Genomic DNA, 23,390 nt, shown 5'->3' on the forward strand with positions numbered 1-23,390 from the left:
CTAAAGCTACTCATAAGTAGGAAAACAACTTTGGAGATGTGGTGTCACCAACAAGGCCCAGCATTTGTTGCCCTGTCCCCTATTGCTCTTGAAACTGAGTAGCTTGTTCGGCCCATTTCAAAGGACAGTTGAGAGTCAACCTCATTGCTGTGGCTCTGGAGTCACATGTAGGCCAGACCAGGTAAAGGTGACAGATTTCCTTCCCTGAAGGAAATTAGTGAACCAGACTGATCTTAATGAAAATGGGTAGCTATACAGTCACCTGCATTGAGACCAAGAGTTGGATTATAGAAACATGGAAAATAAAAGCAGGTGGTCACCATTTGGTCCTTCAAGCCTGCTCCACCATTCAAATTCAATATCCTGATGCCACTTTCCCCCATATCCTTTGATCCCTTTAGCCCCAAGATCTATATCCAATTTCTACTTGATATCACAACATTTTGGCCTCAATTATTTTCTGTGGTAGTGAATTCTGCAGATTCCACTCTGGGTGAAGACATTTCTCCTCACCTTAATCCTAAAAGGTTTACCCCATATCCTCAAACTATGATCCCCAGTTCTGAACTTCCCCCACCATTGGGAACATTCTTTCAGATGATACGCTGAGGAAAGGCTCCCTGCACCATAACTACTGGAGGTGAGTCAGTGTCTTGTTTAGGGCCTCACTAATTTATTGGGCAGTGACTGTTTGGAGATGGGATGCAGGTGGAGGTAAATCTGTGGAGAGGGGTCAGCATGAGGCACATGTCCTAGCCACACTAACCAGCAGGGTTAAACTTGCCAGGCTGCATGTTGTGCGCTGATCTCTCCCAGCACCCGTCAAATCAATTAATGGCCTCAACTGGCTCCTGAATGGGTGACCATCTGATGGCACTTGCAAAGTCATGGCGGGGGCAGACAGGCTGGCTGATGGCACAGTGCCCTAGTTTATGAGTCCAGCTGCCCGTTTTCCCAGCTTGAGTGGCCTGCACAATTCAGTCCTAGCTTTTGCTCCAGGTTTAGTAACTGGACTGGAATGTGGAGTCAAGGCCAAAACAAGATCAGCCATGATCACATTGAATGACTGAGCAGGTCTACTCCTACTCCGAATTCGCCAACTGCCATGGTGAGATTTATCACTAGTCCGGGCCTCTGGGTTACTAATCCAGTATCACCACTAAGTGACCATCCCCATTAATCCTGTTAGCTAGAATCCAAATCAGAATAGAGTAAAACGGTAATCTTTAATGTGATCTCTGGTTGGTTAAAGTATTTCTACCCCTCATTTGTATTCCAAATAATTTACCAAATGTCGGGATGATTGTTCAGTGGACAAAAATCCTCCAATTAAAGGAGGAACAATTAAATATTGAAAGGGACAGGCACATTAAATAGGATGCCCTAAATGGAGGTTCGGAAAATAGTAACTGAGCAGCACAATTCAACCACCAGAATATCCAGGCAACATCATTACTGTTAAAATGTAGATAGAGAAAAGATCTTTGACTTGAACAATTGATTTCCGTTTATCTTATAATGGTGTATTAGAAGTTGCTACAAATTTTGGAAAACAAAGTTTTACAACTCTAATCATATACTGCAACTCACTTTGGCAAACTTGGAATTCTGGTCTTCTAGCAGCAAGACATCCTCTTCCATTTTCTTAATTTTAGCTTCAGCTGTTACTTTCTCGAGCTGGAGCTTCTGTCGAGCTCCTTCCTCTTCATCAAGCTGCTCTTCCAGATCCTGGTTACAGTGCAGAGAAAACGTCAGTCAACTAATGATTACAGGTTTGTGCCCTTAAACTGCTTTTTTTAAAAAACAGAGTTAGATTGGAATTGGTAAACCAACCTCGCTTATGAACATCACAGCCTGCTAACAAATACCATGCTGGCATAGGATTCCCAGTCTAAAGACTTTTACATTAAATCAATATTCAAAATGACGCTGAAGAGATACATTCGTGAAGTGTTTTGGCATTATAAAACATTTATGATGGATAGATTGGAGGGAGGGGGTCAAGAGGAAGGAAACAAAATGAAGATGGTGGGGGTCTGCAGGAGGGAGAAAGAACAAACTTGCAGTCATGTCAAAGTACAATGTTATTTCCATTTGACCTTTTGAATCATACTAGGCACAACATCGTGGGCCGAAGGGCCTGTTCTGTGCTGTTCTATGTTCTAGTCTAATTTTTGAATATCCAGTGGGAATAAAAGTTTTTCAGCAACTTTCCCCTCAACTGGGGAACATGGTTGTGGGTTACACATCAATAACCAAATGGCCATTTTACTGTCATAATTAGAGGTCTGGATGGAATTATCCAATTATATTAGGATCCTCAGAGAGAAGAGGAACCTTTCATTTCAGCCTAGTCGGGATACAAACCTAGATTCCAGCACCAAAACCTCTTACTGCCCCTCCTGCCTCCCCATTTCCCATCTTATCACTCTAATGCGTGCACCTGAACATGTTGCTGCATTTTCTTTTTTTCATTCTGCATCTGCTGGTTTCTTTCCTCCTCTTCCTCCACTCTTGCTTCCAAATCATGCAGGATTTCTTCCAGTTCTTGCTTCTTGTTGGCCAAGCGCGCTCGCATTTCCTCAGCTTCTGCGAAGAGCTCGGTCTCAGCTTGGAGCTGTTCAGCCAGAATGTTCTTCTCTTCGATTAGCTACACAAGGGCATTCATTACATTTAGTTACATGTTAAAAAGATAACCTGTATCATGTCCCAAAACGGGCAGCTCAAATGGAAAAGATGCGACACAGCGGCAAGTAGCACTCAACACAGCTCTTAAAGTTAATGCTTAATCAGTATTTATTATTGGGACCCAAAACTCACATTCAAGTAGCTTTATACTGGACGTAAATTGGCATATAAACCCATTGTGGATTGTCTGAACCCAAGCAAAGGGAAAATCATCAAATAAAAACATCCACTTTGCTTCCCATTAACAGCAGTGACAGCAGTCAACACTGCTGCCTCACAGCACCAGAGACCAGGGTTCAATTCCAGCCTTGGGTGACTGCGGGGTTTGCACATTCTCCCTCTGTCTGCGTGGGTTCCTCTGGACGCTCTGGTTTCCTCCCACAATCCAAAGCTGTGCAGGTTAGAGGGATTAGCGGGATAAATATGTGGGGATTCTCTGATAGAGTTGGCGCAAACCTGATGGGCCCCGAATGGCCGCCTTCTACGCTGGAGGGATTCTATGATTAACTTACTTATTTCGCCTTCCACCCATTTTCTTCCCACTTCATTATTTCCTCAATCTCAATAGGTTCTATAAGGGGAGAGAGAGACAAATCCCCGTGCAATAACCTTGTTCATACTCTGTCTTATAAAGGCTCCACAAACCTGCTGATGCTTTCTCGCCATAGCGGTAAGATCGGCCTCCACCTTTACATGCTTCTCTTTCACTTTAGTCAATTCATCCTCTTTAGATAGCAACTCCTCCTCCTGCCGAGTCACCTGCAGCAACGGCTTCACCTAAAAAGCAAGGAAGATTTGAAAAATGGCGGCTTACTCACATGCATCTCATTGCATAGAGTGAGACAGAATCACTGCCGACATTCCTTTTCAAACAAAAACCAAACACTTCAAAACAATCTTGGCCAGATATTCAAAACAGATTTGAAGATGCTAGTCATGAAATACAGTTGGAGAAAAATGTCAGTAATCTTCTAGCCAACTGAAACATCTACATGTCTGCATAGTAATCTTGAAAAGATAGATCTCCCAATTGTGACTAGTGTTGGTCTTTCTTTGTGGAAATGCAATGGGAAGAAAGCAAGTCCAACCTTAGTGAAGAGCCGCCACCACTGCCAGTGTCTGAGCTTCAGGTAAGCAGCACAGTTCCTCTGCAGAACCTTCAGGGCACTCAACTGCTGCTGTTTCCTTGAAAATGCTCTGAGAAATAAAAACGAGAGGCACAAATTTAGAAATCATTTAGCTGGCAGTGCTCATTTATACCAGATTATACCACTGTTGGGTCTTAACATTGGATTTCAACCAATGGGGAGGCCATGGCCTAGTGGTATTTTGCTGGACAATTAATCCAGAAACTCAGCTAATGTTCTGGGGACCCAGGTTTGAATCCCACCACAGCAGATGGTGAAATATGAATTCAATACAAAATATCTGGAATTAAGAATCTACTGATGGCAATGCAATCATTGTCAGAAAACACCCATCTGGTTCACCAATGTCCTTTAGGGAAGGAAACCTGTCGCACTTCCTTAGTCTGGTCTACATGCGACTCCAGAGCCACAGCTATATGGCCAATTCTCAACTGCCCTCTGAAAAAGGGCAACTAGGGATGGGCAATAAATGCTGGCCAGCCAGAGATGGCCAAAAGAAGAGACAGTTCTCCCAGTAGCTTTGAGGATTAATCGCAACTTGCAGGTTCAATCTCTTGTCCGAGTTGGCAGGATTCAGCTCAGGGTGGCATACAGCATTCCGGCTAGGAAGCAGTTAAAATAAAAGTCAGTGTTTCTGAAGGGCAAGAGAACTGGATCAGAATAATCTGTAATTTCTCCTTGGTTAGTCGTCTGCCAGGACTCACTCATACCTATCCTCAGGTAATCATTCCTCAAGGCATTAGATTTCTTCCAGCTGGTGTTTAACATGGAGAAGTACTGATTCATCAGCTGAGAGGGGGTTGTAGTTGGTGATCAGCAGGAAGTTTCCTTGCCCATGTTTGACCTGATGCCATGATACTTCATGTCTGACACCAATATTGTGGAATCTCAGGACCTCTCCCTTCCAACTGTAAACCCTTGTGTCACCATCTCTAGTGGCTCTGTCCTCCCAGTGGGACAGAACCGTCCCAGTCCCAGTGACTGAGTCTGAGATACTGGCTGAAAGGTACAATTTTGAGTAAGACAATATTGCTTGGGTTGTCTGTTGGACAGTAAACCACTGCACTCAAGGCGGCACGGTAGCACAGTGGGGCGGCACGGTAGCACAGTGGTTAGCACTGCTGCTTCACAGCTCCAGGGTCCCGGGTTCGCTTCCCGGCTCGGGTCACTGTCTGTGTGGAGTTTGCACATTCTCCTCGTGTCTGCGTGGGTTTCCTCCAGGTGCTCCGGTTTCCTCCCACAGTCCAAAGATGTGTGGGTTAGGTTGATTGGCCAGGTTAAAAATTTCCCCTTAGTGTCCTGAGATGCGTAGGTTAGAGGGATTAGCAGGTAAATATGTGGGGGTAGGGCCTGGGTGGGATTGTGGTCGGTGCAGACTCGATGGGTCGAATGGCCTCCTTCTGCACTGTAGGGTTTCTATGATTTCTATGATTTACACACAAACACACGTCCAGCCCAGTATACACAGCAATGTTTGTCTCACTAACATTTTTTGCCAAAACTGGGAGGGTTGTCCAATAGTCTCCTCCTCCTTCAGGTGCCATATCCTAAAAGGGTGTTGGCAACCATGGACTTCTGTTGGATTGGTCCATGGTTAAATGCTTGGCAAGCTACTGCAGTGGTTTACTGTCCAACAGACAACCCAAGCAATATTGTCTTACTCAAAATTGTACCTTTCAGCCAGTATCTCAGACTCAGTCACTGGGACTGGGACGGTTCTGTCCCACTGGGAGGACAGAGCCACTGGAGATGGTGACACAAGGGTTTACAGTTGGAAGGGAGAGGTCCTGAGATTCCACAATATTGGTGTCAGACATGAAGTATCATGGCATCAGGTCAAACATGGGCAAGGAAACTTCCTGCTGATCACCAACTACAACCCCCTCTCAGCTGATGAATCAGTACTTCTCCATGTTAAACACCAGCTGGAAGAAAGAAAGAGTGCAGAAGGTACTCTGGGTGGGGGTCTTCAACATCTATCACCAAGAGCGGCTCAACTACTGACCAAAGTAGTCCTAAAGGACGTATCTGACAGACTGGGACGGTGACAACCACTGAGAACATCATATTTGCGAGGGGAAAAACCAATTCACCTTGTCCTCACCAACTACCTTTCACAGATACTGTCCATGACAGTGTTGGAAGAGTATTGCATAGCTCTTGGAAAAAGTCCCATCTTCATATTAAGGATACCCTACAGTGTGTTGTGTGGCACTGCCACCATGCTAAATGGTGAGATCCAGAACAGATTTAGCAACTCAAGACTGGGCATTCAGGAAGAGCTGTGGACCACCAAAGCTAGAACCAAATTGCACCACTTTCTGTAATCTCATGGCCTGCCACCTATCTCACTTTACCCTTACTATCAAACTAATTTCTGCTCCATCAGGTTACTCTCAATTAAAGCAATGGAAATTGTTGACGACATCAATATCAACCTACCAATAACCTACTCACTGGCTCTCAATTTGGGTTCAGTCAGGAGCATTTGGCCCCAGATCTCATTAAAGCCTTGGTCCAAACATGGGCAAAAGAGCTGAACTCCAGATATGAAGTGACAGTTATGACTCTTAGTAACAAGGTAGTATTTGACCGAGTATAGCATCAAGGAACCCTAATAAACTGGAATCGGGGAAACGCCCCACTGGCTAGCATTATACCTAGCACACAAATATGGGTGCAGTTGTCAGAAGCCAATCATCCCATCCCAAGGTCTCTGTAGCCAGAGTTCCTCCGAACAGTGTCCAAAGACAATCATCTTCAGCTGCTTCCATGACCTCCATAAGGTCAGGTCAGAAGCAGGATGCTCATCAGTGATTGCAATGTTAATTTCCATTCAAAGTTCTTCAGATAATGAAGCAGTCCATGTCCTCATACAACAAGACCTGGACATCATTCAGACTTGGGCTGACAAGTGGAAAGTAATTTTTGTACCATACAAATAACTAGTCAATGACTATCTCCAAACCAAGAGTTTACTTAGCCTTAATATTCAATGGTATCACCATCAACACCCTGTAGGTCACAGTTAACCTCAAACTTAACTGGACAAGTCATGTAATACCGTGGCTATAACATGTGACCAGAGGTTGGGAATTCTGTGATAAGTGACTTACCCACCCACTCTGCAAGTCTTTTTACTGACTACAAGCCAGGAGGGTAATGGAACACCCTCCACTTGCATGGAGGAATGTAGCTCAACAAATGGACCAAAATCCAGGAACACCCTCCTCAAAAGCACCTTCACCACAGACTAGTAAGAAAAGTCAATTCGTCACCACCTTCTAAAAGGACAATTAGAGAGGAGTAATAATGTTGGCTTTGCCAGACCTACCCACATTCACAAATGAACGTTAAAAAAAACAGAACGAGGTGTGCTTACAACTGGACAACAGAGTCAGTTTCAGGAGGGAAAGGAATGAAAAGTAATGAAATATTAGAGTGTTCAACATAGTTGGACCCAATACCGATGTTTGGGGGGTAAAAAGTATATATCCTTCATGAATAAAGATCTGTACAGACCAGATTTTCCAGGAATGGGACATTTGGCTGTCAGGTTTTTAATCCTTCACCCATCTGTCTGCGTGGGTTTCCTCCAGGTGCTCAGGTTTCCTCCCACCGTCTAAAGATGTGCGGGTTAGGTTGATTGGCCATGCTAAAATTGCCCTTTAGTGTCCTGAGATGCGTAGGTTAGAGGGATTAGTGGGTAAAATATGTAGGGATATGGGGGTAGGGCCTGTGGTTGGTGCAGACTCGATGGGCCGAATGGCCTCTTTCTGTACTGTAGGGATTCTATGATCAGTTTGAAAGGTTTGCGTCTCATTGCTGGAACTATTAACAACAACATGGTCAGGCTGGTGGGGCAATCAGATACTTAAACAAAAAAGCATCAATCTATCCCCTTAAATTAAAAGGAGAAAAGAAACAGGAAGGACAGCGAAGGAAGAATTAACTAGGATTAAAGTAGATGTAGAGGGGGAGAGGGGGAAAGAAAGATTGAGAAAAAGAGACAAGGATCAGAACAAAAAAACTCAACATAATTCACCACCTCCAGGAATGAAACCACCATTCCAATAGTGCCATTTTTGGGGCCTCCAAGGTGAAGTACGGAAGCAAATTTGGTCATTGCATTGTTAAACATCAGCCCCAGTGCTCAGCGAGGAATTTGATGCTTGTTTAAGGAGCAAATCCAGCAACATTCTGAAAGCTGGAATTAATGGTAAGCTCAGTTTGGAACACAGATGGTGGAGCGACACAAATCATGCAACAATTTGCACTAATGTGTGATTCATGACAGATCTGCTCTTCACAATAATTACTAATGGCATGCACAACAAAAATGTTAGTTCCCAAGCAAACTCTGGGCCAATACCTTTTGACTTTGCACTTATGAAAATAAAAGTCATATTCCTCAAGCCCCAAAAGCAGATTTTGTATTTAAAGATGACACTTTTTTCAGATTTACTCTACCAATCCACCAACTGCTCCCATAATGCCTATTTCACATGTGTATCACACAAAGAATAATCAGCCATGATCTGTTTGGATAGCAGAGGAAGCTCAAGAGGCTGAATGGCCTGCTCTTATTTCCTACATTCCTAAAAAACTTGCAAAAAAGGGGATTGGTCACAGTTTCAAATCAGTTTGCACCCAGATTTTGAAGGATAAATGAATCCATAAAACTTGCAATGCCCTTGCTCATGGTGAAAACAGCTGACATTTATGCAGTGGACCTTAGCTCAAAGGGCAAGTTAAATAGCAGCAAATATAATTCACCTACAGCTCAAAACATTGCCCCATTCTGAACCCAGCTGTGGGATAAAGTTGCACAGGGGCCAAGTTATTTTTAGCAACAAACCTTACTCTTCTGGGACCTTGCACACTTCTGCCTTGGAGCTAATACCATCAAATCGAGCAGAGGAGATTTACAAGAATGTTGCCTGGGTTGGGGGGGGAGGGGGGATGCCTTATGAGCTCGGCCTTTTCTCCTTGGAGAGACGAAGGATGAGGGGTGACCTGATGGGAGGTGTATAAAATGTTGAGGTATTGATCGAGTGGACAGTCAGAGGCTTTTTCCGAGGGCTGAAATGGTTGCCACAAGAGGACACAGAGTTACGGTGCTGGGGATTACGTATAGAGGAGGTGTCAGGGGTAAGTTTTTCACTCAGAGGGTGGTGGGCGTGTGGAATGGGCTGCCAGCAACGGTGGTGGAGGCGGATTCGATAAGGTCTTTTAAGAGACTTTTAGACAAGTACATGGAACTTAGTAAGAGAGGGTTATAGGTAAGCCTAGTAATCGCTAAGGTAGGGGCATGTTCGGCACAACTGTGGGCTGAAGGGCCTGTATTGTGCTGTAGTTTTTCTATGTTTCTATTAGGGGAGTAGTTGCACTAATAGGTTATACATCAGGGAAAATGAGATCATTTACGCAAGCAGGGGATTTACTGTGCTTCAGGTTTCTCCTAATGAAAGGATATGATTGATTCATGACAGCATGGTAAAAAGATGAGAGCGATAGTCAAATGAAACTTCAATAGGTACTAGAAATTCCTCGTCATGCTTACTATTCAAAAGATCATGTCCAATGTCAATATGTTCCAATGTTTGTTACCTATTCATTTCTGGAAAGGTGAATTTCTGACAAGGCTGAGGGCTGAGACATTTATTTCATTCTCTTCATTGGAAAACCGAGAGCAACTTACGCAAAGTCCACCTTATAGTTCAAAATGGCATCAGAGCGGGGCAAGGAAAATCAACTGTGCAAGAGTAGAACCTACTTCCTAGCCAGGTATCCACGGCAGATGGCTTGGAACAGGATGATGATATCAGTGATCTTCAGATCCCTTTCTTCCTCCAAATGTGCCAGAACCCCAGCACGAAAGAAGATTTTGCTCTGACCAATACGGAATAAATTGGGGTCCAGTTCCAGGGCATGAATCTGATTGCAAGAGGGGAGGGTAGACAGACAAGAGGACAATAAATATCCATTTTCAAGGAGAATTATCTGGACATGGCTATTCATTCCCAAAGTCTCCAAACAGTTCTCAAAGTTAGCTGCCATTATAAAAATTGAACTTAAAACTATAGTGATTCATTGTTAAATATCTTTTATTTTAAAAATAAAGGTGCAGATATAATTTTTGCTATTTTGAATGGTTAAGTTTAAAAATATTTGCACTAAAGCACAAATTTTGTCCTGAAATTCTACAAAATGAAGACAATTTAAAAAAGATAAAAATAAGTGTCTACCATTCGTTCACAGGCTTGCTTCCCATCCATGAAACCTTTAGGAATTGAATTAGGGGTGAGGATCTCGTACCTAGAGGTGTGGAAACAATACACATTCAGGTATCTATTAGTTTACAAAATTATAATTAACTTCTAGAATCAACCTTTGAACATCTTTTCAACACGCTCTATTTAAAAACCATTTTCTTCACTTCAACAACATTTATTTAACACCTTAAACATACTTAAAATTTCCCAAGGCATTCAGATTGGTATTATGTTTTAGCTAATAACCCAAGTTACATAGGAGGCATCAGGGTACAGGGTTACTCAGGTGGGTTTTAAGAAGATTCTTAAAAAGGAGAGGACAGGCAGGGAGGCTTAGAGCAGGAATTCCAATGCTTCAGGCCTTAGCAGCTGAATTCATGGTCACCAATGGTGCGGTTATTAAAAATTGGGATGCTCAGGAGGTCAGAAATCAGTGGAGTGCAGATATCTCAGGACAGGAGGAGATTACAGAGACAGGGACCGGGAAGTCCATGGAGGCATCCAAAACAAGGATGAAAAGAGTTTCAATTGAGGTGTTTATCAACTGGGAGCCAAAGTAGAACAGTGAGTACAGGACTGATGGGTGAACAAGACATGAATTAGGACAGTTTTCAATTACCTCAAGTTCACGGAGGGTAGAGCACAGGAGGCCAGTTAAGTATGTGGTGCAACAGACAAGTTCAGAGGTGGCATGATGGCAGAGTGGTTAGCACAGCTGCCTCACAATGCCAGGGACTCTGGTTCAATTCCAGCCTTAGGTCAATTGTGTGTGGAGGTTGCACATTCTCCCCGTGTGCACGTGGGTTTCCTCCCACAGTCCAAAGATGTGCGGGTTAGTTGACTGGCCATGCTAAATTGACCCTAGTGTGAGGGGATTAGCAGGAGAAATGAGAGAGGTTTGGGAATAGGACCTGGGTGGGATTGTGGTTGGTGCACCTTGATGGGCCGAATGGCCTCCTCCTGCACTGTAGTGATCCTATGATAAATGGATGAGGGTTTTGATAGCAGACAAGCTGAAAAATAAGTCTAATGATGGCACAGATTTGAGATTCAAAACTCATCAGGAATTAAATGCGTCACCAAGTCTACACACAGTTTGATCCAGCCTCAGCCTCAGCCACAGCCAGTTACCATGGAGTAGGATGGAGCCTGTGTACAGAACACTTCCCCATTCCATGCCCACATTCGGAGAATTCAGGCTGACAATTGCACACACTTGTTTTAACCTGGACAGCTTTCTGTTTAATCAGAATAACTTTCACATTCACAACTAATTTATACACATCGTCGCGCATTGCAGCCAAAGTCCAGAAGGATTCATGGAGGTTTTCACATTCACTTTCAAAGAAAATTACATTTCTCATGAAAAGAAAACTAGGGACTGCAGTTCTTCAAACCTCATTATGTTGTACAAATACTTCCTACTACATATAGACAGTCATTCCATGCTCCTTACAGAAGCCAAAGTGTGTTTTTTCCCCTATTTTGACACAGTATTGGTTTGACTGATCCAAATGAGTTGGTTTAGAATCAAACTGGATTGATTTACCAGGATGCACCAGATCCCGAAATATGCGCCGAGCTGTGGAAGTTCCCCATTCATGCTTCAACCAGCAGCTACTACAAATACAACTTCACTTCATTTCTTACCTTTATAGTAATTCGCCTTTCCAAGCCCAATCCTTGCCTATCATACAAGAACTAAAAATATGGAAATATGATGGGCATTTATGATGCCAATTCTGCCAAAAGATTGATAGCAATGGGGGAAGGGGGCAGCATATTGGAGAAATTTAGAATTAATTCAAGTCAAGATGAAGAATCACCATTTATTTAATTAATCAATAAATGACCCTTATGACTGACATAGTTACATGTATGCTCTGAATCTGCTGGGATTACAAAACTAAAAAACATAGTATCAATCAAGTTTAGCTGTTAATTCCTTATATTTTCCTCACTGCAACTGGACACAATAAATGCAGAATTCATTCCATATACACGTGGAGCACTTACTTATAAGACAAACGTTTATAAGTTAACAAAAGCTTTTAACACTACCTCTGTCTGAACTCCTGGAAGACGATCCTATTGGGGAAACCTTGACGGCAAATGCGAATACCCTCCAATACACCATTACAGCGCAACTGGTCAAGTACCAAGTGGGGATCCAGTTTTCCAGCCTGCAAAATAGAAGGCCAATCATCATTTTCATAAATAGGTAACCGATCGTTTTAAATGACTTTGGTCAAATTCCCTTTAAATGCTCCAACTGCAAGTCACATTTCCTGTACTGGGGGCATCATCTCAAGATAGATGACAGAAGCCAAGAAAGAAGCTCATGTTCAAGATGACATTTTCTTAAGAGCAGCATGCAAACATTAAACCAAGGTTTTTTTTAGGAATAAAGTGAAGATGTTTTAAAAGAAATAGCAACTGCATGTTTTAGAAAAAGGTAAAATAAACTCAATTGCATCAAAATTAAAATTGCCAAAAAAACTAAACATACATTTGAGTAGTCTCATAACTGTAAACAAAGTTTGCTTCAACTTCAGAATGGGAGCTGAAAGCTTTAAAAACTTGGATCAGGATCCTTTATATTTGCTGGTAGTTCCGAGATTAAATAAAAGCAAACAAAGTTGATTGCCTCGATATGTTACTAATTTCAAAAGTTTTCCCTGCAGCTTAAAATTAAACATGATTTAATCATACTTTACAGGATGAAATGTCTCAGTTGAGCCTTGAATGTTGCTGCTAAATACTGCAATGAATCTTACACGTTTCCAAGTCTTTGAACTGTACTAAAATACCACATTGTTTGGCCATGGGGTGGGAATAAAATGTAGCATCTCTTTGTACAAAATCTTTCCGCAACTTTACTAACAGATTAACATCTCGACTCCCCACAATGACTACCTCAAGGACTTGCTCATGAAAAAGTAGGACTAAGGGCCAAAACAGCACCACAAATGAATACTTTATCTTGGCCAGTGAAGTCAAAGGCATGAACTGGGGTAGAGGAGATGTAACCACTTTCATGCATCAAAATGCCCCACAACCTGACACTACAAATACATTAAGCTAAATTTGTAGATTGCATACTATCTTCCCTATGGTCTATGTATGCATACACCCAGTGCTGAAAAATGTCACTAAAAGACAAGATTAACAAAACACTGCCCCATAACAGCATCCAGCCCCCAAATTTCAATTAAGTTACATAATAGGCTGTCTGCCTCAATTTAGAAGTAAGCTTTACAAATCCTTACAAAATTGCCACTTTGCAGTTTGGTACAAGCAACAGATTTGAACACATTAGATGTAATTTTATCTAATTATTTAAATTTTAAGATAAACTCAAGAATGTGTAAACTGTTGAAGTAATGCAAAAAAGCTGCATAATTCCATAACGAACTTTTACCCAAATCTCACATTAACAGAACAGTAGAAGCCACCACTTCCACTGTGGAAATATACGCACCCTTTTCTCATGGTTTGGAATAATGCAGCGGACAAAATTTGGGTTGGTGTTGCGGAGAGTTGCCATTAGTTTGGCCAAGGATTCTTTGTACAGTTGCCCCACCGTACGGAACATGCCCTTCTTCGTTTTGTAAGAGGAGCCAAAGGCAGTCTCATTCATGCCAGCAACTTGGTCCAATCCCACAATACGGTCAACTGCAAACAAACATTATATTTGATAAGCACTTTAACTTGTTATACTTTCATTCTGCAACTTGAGTGCATGAATTGCAGTAACAAAATAAGGGATATTGCTTTTGTAACTCAAGGTAAACAAGCTGCAGCGCTAACCCAAAGTGAAATGTAGTGACCAGCCACATTTTGATGTATACAGTAATTCAGCTGTACCACATCATGTAATGAAACTTCTGTATCTTTGGACAAACCTTTTTTAGAGATTACAGAACATATATTTGCTGCACACATTAACAAGTAGAGGCCGCTCTTTCCTTTCCCATGTTCTTCTCCAAACACATGAAAGTCATTCTTCAATATTAAGAGTGCTAGATGTAGCATCATACACCATTTTGATGTCCAACTGATAAAAATCAAACCATATAATGGTGAAGGGTTACTACAAAACACCAAAAAAGGTTTGAAGCTTAGCACTCAAAATTGGTTTTGGTTAATACTGTATAAAAATTCAAGAATACACTAGCAAAGTTTTGAAGTTGCACGAGGGGCAACATCCGGGGCTGTTTTTACCTAACAAAGACTCTACAAAAATAGAGATTCAATCAATCACACACCAAGTTTGCTTAAATATTTAACTGTAAGCACATACATGTTTTACATAGAGACTCGACTTGAAAGAGGTCAAGCTGAGGGGGTGTTAAAAAGTGCAACTTTGCACAACAAACAAATGGAATTGGGATGGGCAGACAAAGACACAATAACATGGAAACAATCCACTGTTTGAATCAAAATATACCATTGCGTATTTTCAACTGCTCAATATCATTTAGCATTTTTGTATATTTCACCGTATAGTCAATATCCCCTCTCAAGTTCTTTTCTCCTCCGAATGCCTCAATTTGGGATCTCGAAAATTTGGGCAATGCTTCTTCTAGCTTTTCATCCAAAAGATTGATGCACAATGGGAATTAAAGCCAGTTTCCCTCCACTCAATGCAGGTCATTGTGTAAAGGATTCAGTAGTTTGATTATTCAGCTCTCAGCTATGATTTTGGATAAACTAACTAGACTAGTGAAATGCCACAGTTATGAAACAGGAATCGGGCCACACTGACAGCCTTCGTGGTACTGATAAACTGTGGCCATTATGTGCTGCTGCTGCTCCCTCATCCCAAGAGACTGTTATTCAGGCTGTATCCCCAGTCAGGAAAGTAATTCATATAGAAATTTACATAATGTCTTTTACATAAAAAGGTGGTTTCTCAAACATATCCTCTGTATTTAAAATCCAAAGAATGCAGCAACTGGAAATTAAGGGATGTTCAAATTTTCTTTCTAAAATTATATGAAGCAAATTCAAGCTTGGGACCCTGAAATTACTGACAATATTGCTGAGACTAAAGTTATAACTGGTGAACGTTTCAACAGTTCTTCACCGTCACAGAACAAGCTCACTATTTTTGCAAAACGCAGCATCAATAAAATGTAATTCACAAACCATCTTTCCACAACTCTGCCACAAATTTGTCCAATGATTGATGCAGGAGCGTTGCAACATTGTCATTGAGTGGGTCCATGTTTTTCAGAAGCCATTCATCTGCCTTGTAATCCACCTAATAATATCAGAGGTTTAAAGGTTACCTGGGAGTACTTGTGGCATGTTTAAAAACATGAAAAATATCGTGCATTTCTACAGCAATCAATAAAAGGTGACCACACGTCATACACCCACTTTCATCTGCAATTCAGTTGTATTTTATGCGTCAACTACATTAATAATTCTGATCAGCAACCACAAGGCGGAATGCAACAGTTTCCAAATAAAAATGAGTACATTTGAACTCAAATTAGTGATCATCACAATGTACTACATACCGTTCTTCCAATGAATACTGGATTTCAAGTGGAAATTTTTTTCCCCCCCCGTTTTGGTGCATCAAATTACTGCACTGGTATATGCATAGTCAATTTTGACTTGAGCTTTGGTAGGAAGTTTGGTCCTTTGGACCATGCCATAAATCAAGCTCAATCCCATTAGTTGTAGGAGCACCACTAGTCCCAGTCCCCCCAAGGATAAGAGCCATGATCAGTTTAATACTAGACTATAAACCAGGTCATGTTTAAGTTTCTAATTTCTTCAACCATTGTCTGAAATTTATGACTATAGAATTTCAGTGCAAACAGCCATTTAGGCTTCTGCTGATCTTCAGTGCCAATTGCCTGGTCTATCAGTCGATGGAAATAACCTGGCAGGAACAATTCTCATTTGAAGCATTCTGCCAATCAGAGGCTTTGAAAGACTTGCAAGGTGTCAGCCGTAGCTAGGTTTGTAGCACCCGAGAGACTGTGGATCCAACTACCAATGCAGAACTTGCACAAGGCGGACATTTCAGTGCAGTACCGAGGGAGCGCTGCATTGTTAGAGGAGCCTACATTTGGATGAAACATTAAAACAAGGCCCTGCCTCCTCCGATGCAGAGAAAAAAAAATCCATAACTCTTTCAAAGAGCACAGCAGTTATCCCAGGTGATTTGGCTAATATTTACCCTCAATCAACATTACAAAGAGATTAGCTGGTCATTATCACATCCGTTTGTGGGATCTTGCTGTGCACATACAGGCTGCCTTGTTTCCTACATTAGAATAAGGACTAGACTCCAAATGTATTTCATTAGCTGCAAAGGACTGTGGAGATGTCTGGTGGTTATGAAAGGTGCTATATAAATGCAAGTTTTTTTTTAAACTTCAGTATAAATACCTTCCCAGTACAGTTGACTCTACTCCACAATACTTCCTCTTTCTGCCCCCCACCCCCAAGACGACGTATTCCGGTAGAAACAAACACCTTTACATTCCATCATATCCAGCTTGATAATTGACCCACATCATGGTAAATGACACTTTGTCAGAGCCAGGACATTTTCCTGGCACTTCAAAAATGTGGCTCAGTCCCACGCTGCTGGACCATGACATATGGACTAAAGTTTCTTCAGATTTGTTTACAGAAAACAGTGCCAGGCCAAACGGCAAAGGTATTAAAATGTCACAAATTATAAGCACACCCCATGACTAGAGCATATACCTTCGTAATAACCATGGCATTATTAATGCAGTGCAGCAAAGTAAAGGTTTTGGGAAGTAAATGTGTAATAAGCCCACGGAAGCGAAAGTCCCGTCACCAAAGTTCCTTTATTTGCAATATCCCACTATACCACACAGAGTGCTCAGTGTGCTGTCTGCATCAGGAGTGCAGAGGGACTGACACTCCTGTTTAAATACAGGACATGGGGCTCCCTGATTGGGCCAATTAGGATATCCTACTCAAGCAGGCCAACCTCAATTACCTGATTAAAGTCATCACAATGTAACACACACAGGAAGTGAGCACTTTGCATTAAAAAGTTTTTAGATGCAAGATGAAATCTGATCGAATAAAAGTAGTCAAAGAAAACGTTTCAACTTTTTTCAAAAAGATTCTTGGAAACCCCTTCTAACTGGGGCTTTGCTACTTTGCGAACACATCTTGGTGATAGAGGGCTCTAATGCAATTTCTGTTTAGTGTCTGTTGTCTTGAGTCTAACTGTGGACACAAACAAATGGAATGCTCACTTGCTGAGCCATCAGTGTGTAGCTTGCTGTCATTAGTTTCAGAACAAACGGTCAAAGGATTTTTGCCTCGAGAAAAGACACACCATTGTTTTTACTCATGAATTTTCTACTTCAAACTGCACGTAAAAGTGGACATTCAACTTCCAATGGTGTGTCTTTTCTCAAGGCAAAATCCTTTGACCGTTTGTTCTGAAACTAATGACAGCAAGCTACACATTGATGGCTCAGCAAGTGAGCATTCCATTTGTTTCAGTGTCCACAGTTAGACTCAAGACAACAGACGCTAAACAGAAATTGCATTAGAGCCCTCTATCACCAAGATGTGTTCACAAAGTAGCAATGTGGAACTCCACAGACACAGAAAATGGATATATCTTGCGTAACTTGACAGAGAATGAAACAAGGAAACTTATTTAATAATGTATCCCATTCAAGATGGCCAAATCAGATTGTGAGCAAATAGGTGATTTAATAGCAGCTTTCCAGTGCCTGTGCTATAGACCCTTGTTGATTGCTTCCAACATTGCATAATAAAATCCTTAAGCAAAAGCTTTCAAGATATGTCGCTGGTGCCTTCATTTCAAACCACAAAACACAAGACAGAATGTCTCCAAACCCTTTCTGTCAAAAGGATGACCTTTGTTTACAATGCCTGGACATTAGGCAGGGTTTAGTTCAGTAGAGGCAGGAATGGTAACCGAGGACTAGACTTCAACCACAAGTTACCCGCTGTACATACATAGACAGGGTTAGGTTTAATGCTGTGCTCAAGGTTTGCTTTATTTTCACTTGCAGACTTGTATAATAATTAAAAATTCATTTTTCATTCCCAAAATTCTTCACGGTAAACGTTTTCAACAAGGAGTGGTCTTCTTTGAGCAAAGATTGCTGATCAAAGGGTCAGTGGTTTTCCAGATAAAAAGATAGCATACAGACTATTGGAAACAGGGCCACATCTGGCCATTCAGGCCTCCGAGCTTAGTCCCCCGTTCATCAAGAGCAAAGCTGATCTACTTCAACTCCATTTTCCTGCCCTATCCCCAAATCCCTAGGTTCCTAGAGCTTCTAAAAATCTCGATCTTTGCCGTTAGCTCAGATGGCTGGACAGCTGATTTGAGATGCAAAATGATGCAGACAGTGTGGGTTCAATTTCCGTACTGGCTGAGGTTATTCACAAAGCCCCACCTTCCCAACCTGGCCCCTTGTCGGAGGAGCGAGTCTCAGGTTAAATCGCCATCAGTCAACTCCTTCTCAAAAGGGAGGGCAGGTTATGGTCCTCTGGGACTATGAACGTCTGTAGCCTAGAGAATTCCTTCTTCCATGTTCTTGCCCTTTCACTTTAAAGATGTATATTTTTTTTCTTAAATTCACTTAGAATTCTGGCTAGGCCAGAATTTATTGCCCATCTCTAGTTGCCCACTCAGTGGTAGTGAGCGGCCTTCTTGAACCAATGCAGTCCCTGAGCTGCAAGTACACTCAGTGTTGTTAGCGAGGCAGTTTCAGGATTTTTACCCCATAATAGTGAAGAAATGGCGATATATTTCCAAGTTAGGATGGTGGAGTGGCTTGGAGGGAAACCTTCAGGAGATGGCATTCCCAGAAAGCAGTTCCTCGTCCTTCTGGATGGTAGCAGCCGTGGGTTTGGAAGGCGCTGCCCAAGGACCATTGGAGAGTTCCTATGATGCACCTTTCCTGCTTCCTCACCATTTATTTTCCCACCCAGCTTTGTATTGCCATCAAAGTTGGATGCATTACACTTCACTGTCTCATCTCAGCACTCATACAGATTGTGAAAAATTAAGACCCATATACTTTGTATGATAAATAAAACAATCTACAGATTAGTTCGGAAACTATAAAGCAACTCCTGGCAAACAATGACTGTGAATGATTAGAGCCTTATAAAGGACTTAATTTCCTTCACCATTGGTCAGAGACAGACAGGAACAAAATAGATTTTAAAAAATGCTTCTATCCAAAGCAAAAGTGAATAGCTGTTTATTTCTCTATGACAATTGCTCAAAAATATAGAATGTGCCAAGACTCGGTTGATCCTTGAAGATGATCAAGTTGCTGTCAAGTCCAAGAACCTCAGGACATTTAAGAAACCATCAGCTTAAATAACTATATAGATTGGCTTGAAGCTATGTAAACTAATATGGTTTTTTTTAAAAAAAGGTGATGAAACAAAAGAAAAGTTAGAGAGTCTGTTCCAAATACAGAGCATTCCATTTAACAGACATACCTTGCCAGCATAGTGAATAATACAGAAGTCAGCCTTATCTTTGAGCTGTCTTGGTTTTTGGAATTTCGAGTGTGTGCCCTGTTCTTGGCTCAGCTTCTCCACAAATGTCTTATCAGTAGCCTTAGGAAACCAACATTCCTCATCCAACAAAGCCAACACGCCTGGAGGGTTTGCCTGGTACAATAAGAAATTCATGGATTGAAGTGTGTTTTAAATCCAAAAGTCTCAATCGATTAATCTGTTGATACTTCAACTTGCGCCAAACATTGTTTTCCACTGACTCTGTGGATGCTCATTTTTTGAAGCACTTTGAACTTTCTAGTCTGCAGATTTCTCCAAAATCTACTGCAGAATTGGAAACAAGTGGAATTTTCCTACAGCTATGACCTTAAAAATGTATGATGATACCCTGGGAGCATTCAAGGATAGATGCAATGTCAAAAAGTGAGCCCATGATTGCAACAAATGAACTGCTTCTCAATAAATAAAAGGAAATCCAAGACCAGTCTTGTTTAGTTAAAGGTGGTTCTTAGAATCCCGACAGTGCAGGAGGCTGCCATTCATGCCATCGAGCCTGCACAGACAACAATCTCACCCAGGCCCTATCCTCATGTATTTACCCTACTAATCCCCCAACATTACTGGGCAATTTAGCATAGCCAATCAACTTAATCCACACATCTTTGGAGTGTGGGAGGAAACTGGAGCCCCCGGGAGGAAACCCACACAGACATGGGGAGAATGTGCAAACTCCACACAGATAGTCAGCTAAGCTGGGAATTGAACCCAGCTCCCTGATGCTGTGAGGCAGCAGTGCTAACCACCGTGCCATTTTGCTGCAATAGAGATGCAATAGCTTGAAATCGTCTTAGAAAAAGGTGTGTGTTATATGGAAGCACTATTTATAGATTTTTTTTAAATGGGGCAGGGGAAGGAGGGACACAAACTCCCAAATTATGGACCTCAGACTTCTTGCCCATCGCCTGGGTCTTATTGTTTGGAAATTCCTCCTTATACTTTCTCCCAGCCATTAAAATGTTCTGCATCTTTTTTTCTACCTAAGCTGTTGGGCATCCCTCTCAGGCCTATCATTCAGTCCAGTTATTCCATGTGAAGCAGTCTGCAGTGTTTTATTTCAAGGCTAATTTAAATGCAAGTTGTTAAATCAAAGCCAGCATGTTGTAAAGTGCCGACACCCATCAATAAATTGCTACCCAATCGAAACACAGAACCCTTTTATTCTTACAGGTCTCTCAATGAGGTCAATGCAAGGCTGCAGGTCCAGGCCAAAGTCAATGAAATTCCACTCTATGCCTTCTCGCTGGTATTCCTCTTGCTCCAGGATAAACATGGTGTGGTTAAAGAGTTGCTGCAACTTCTCATTGGTGTAGTTGATGCACAGCTGCTCAAATGAGTTTAGCTGCAATGACAGAGACACAAGTCGTCACTTAAGCAGACTATGGAGCCTGCATGATATAGGCGAGAACATTTCATATTAATTAGAAACAATACTTTAAAAAATCTTATGCAAATAACTAAGTTGGAAAATGAGGAGTTGTATTAAAGGATGTGGACCGAAATGTCAAAGATTGTTGATTGAAGGACCTCTTTCTGGGCAGTAAAACTGACACTATTGTGCTTACTGGACCATGTTATTCATATAGCTTCATTCATTGGTTCCAGCTAGCCAATGTGGAAAATTAATTCCATAGAAACAATTGAATTTTGGCCACAGTTGTGTGTTTTGAACTATTTTTCATTCTCTCCTCCTGTCGCACATTCCCCTCCCTCCCCCTACTTTCCAACTCAACCATTTCCTGCTCCTAGGGCTGGATCTCAATCTTAATATCAATCAATGCCTCTTCTATGTGCACTATTTGCCTACTCATGCTCACATGGGTAATCTTAAATGGGACAGTTCAGGAGCTGCCTGCACTGTACCTTCAAGGTTGCTAATAGCCATGGGTGTACACAGTTTCCAAGAAACATTGCTCTCAACCTAGGCCCAAATAACCATTGCTAGAGTTATCACACATTTCCCCCCCCCCCACCTGTACCATGATCAATTACTACCTTTCTTACCAGCCCTTTGAGCTGATAGTTAAATCAAGTGGATTGCCGTGCACGGCCCCATCTGAAAATTAGTTAGGTTTTCCACTCCTGATAACTAGTGACTCTACCAAGAAGCATGCAAACTAAGGCAGACAGGATTTTACAGAACAACATTGGACTTACTTCAAATATTTCAAAACCAGCAATATCCAAAATGCCAATGAAAGAAGCTCCCTGTCGTTTGGTCCTATCCAAAGCTTTGTTGATGCGGTGAACAAGCCAACGGAAGAGACGTTCATAAGTAGCCTTTGCTAATGCTTCAATCGCAAAGTCAGCCTGGAACAAGAACATTAATTCTATAACATGACTGTAAAGAGGCAATTTCAATTCATTTACATCTCTGCAAGCCACAGCCATACCTGCTCTTTGGTCTGTGCTTTCTGAACATAGTCTCGGCCAACTTTGATGCGTGGTGTGAGTATAGCGCGAGTGAACTCCATTACATTCATTCCCAGCAAGTGACAGAGTTTCTGAGCAGCTTTAGAGAACATTGTAGATTAGTGAACATTGTTTAAACAAGTGGTTTCATTACACTTCATGCAAGTCAAAATACAAATCCCTTTTCAAACAGACATGCAGTAAAAATACACTGTGCAGCTTTATGCAGCATTTGCATACCCCAGTGTGCTGTATGATTGTGCAATTGATTACTGAATGAATGACTTAATGGCCTGCAACTTCCACAGAATAGCAATCAGTGGCAGATTGCCACTCCGTACCGATTTAGCTGCGCTTGAATTGTATAGCGCCCGTCTCACCCAACCTTCCTGACTCAGGCTGAGTGAGACTAAAGTAGTGAAGTGTGCCCAGGCTCCAGCCGTGAAGTGCACGAGGAGTGGAGAGGAGAAGGTCACATCCCCTTTTATGGCACTAGCTGCTGTAAACCAGGGGGGTCCAGACATCAGTGAAGAGTGTATCGTGTGAGATGTTTCTGGGAAATAGTTACTCCGAAGTTAGATGTTCTGCTTTTCCTTTTAACTTTAGAGTAACTAAGAGTGCAAAACCATCTGAAGTTAAGAGTGATTTGTGGTTCCCAGTCTGGAGCAATTGTCCAGTGGAAGTTAGTGCTTCTGGACAATCGCCAGGTAAGCCCTTACCTAGGAAGTTCAGAAAGGGATTTCCCTAGTGCATCTTTGAGGTATTCCCCCATATGTGACACTGGGGAGCCAGGAAGCTATAGCCTAATTTGTTCTGTTATTTTGAATATAGATGACAAACTGCTGGAAGTAAACAAACTTCAAATTGGGGACCACAACATAAAAGCAGCTCAAATACCCAGAACCGCTAACTCTGGGCAGAATTCTCCCCCCAAACTAACTTAGGCCACGATCTCATATCATTGCCTGACTTTCAGTGAGGTGAACTGCTAACTTCAGGCTGGAGGCAAAAAGATAAAATCAGGTTCCACCCTGGCTTTTTGCCTCCCTGATCTTACTGGCACTTCTGGACACGAAGCCAAGTTTAAATATTAATGTCATGCTTTAATAAGTCTTGGACATTATTGTCCAGGTTCATTTACCTGTATCACCTCACCAGAGCGAGCTTCTCCCTGATGAGAATCACGTATGGTCCCCACCAGTGGGGACAAGATGTGATGGCCTTGCCAGGGTGTGGGAGGGGAGGGGAAGAAAATTAGAGGCCATTGAAGCCCCTGGGTGGC

At 42.0% G+C, this 23,390-nt stretch overlaps 1 protein-coding gene across 1 annotated transcript in view; it reads right to left on the reverse strand.

Annotated features, from left to right (window-relative positions):
* The window catches only part of LOC144502041 (myosin-10), a 167,488-nt gene that overhangs the window by 32,826 nt on the left and 111,272 nt on the right, over positions 1–23,390 (reverse strand). The window contains exons 14-26 of the mRNA XM_078226052.1: positions 22,090–22,208; positions 21,854–22,006; positions 20,865–21,038; positions 19,619–19,792; positions 15,263–15,377; positions 13,593–13,786; positions 12,173–12,294; positions 10,085–10,154; positions 9,613–9,773; positions 3,777–3,885; positions 3,334–3,465; positions 2,444–2,650; positions 1,591–1,728 (exon numbers count right to left, since the gene is read on the reverse strand). Coding sequence (XP_078082178.1) covers positions 1,591–1,728; positions 2,444–2,650; positions 3,334–3,465; positions 3,777–3,885; positions 9,613–9,773; positions 10,085–10,154; positions 12,173–12,294; positions 13,593–13,786; positions 15,263–15,377; positions 19,619–19,792; positions 20,865–21,038; positions 21,854–22,006; positions 22,090–22,208 — 1,868 coding nt within the window. The remainder of the gene's footprint in view (positions 1–1,590; positions 1,729–2,443; positions 2,651–3,333; positions 3,466–3,776; positions 3,886–9,612; positions 9,774–10,084; positions 10,155–12,172; positions 12,295–13,592; positions 13,787–15,262; positions 15,378–19,618; positions 19,793–20,864; positions 21,039–21,853; positions 22,007–22,089; positions 22,209–23,390) is intronic.

The sequence above is a fragment of the Mustelus asterias genome, chromosome 12 (genome assembly GCF_964213995.1).
Source record: "Mustelus asterias chromosome 12, sMusAst1.hap1.1, whole genome shotgun sequence".
Classification (NCBI taxonomy): domain Eukaryota; kingdom Metazoa; phylum Chordata; class Chondrichthyes; order Carcharhiniformes; family Triakidae; genus Mustelus; species Mustelus asterias.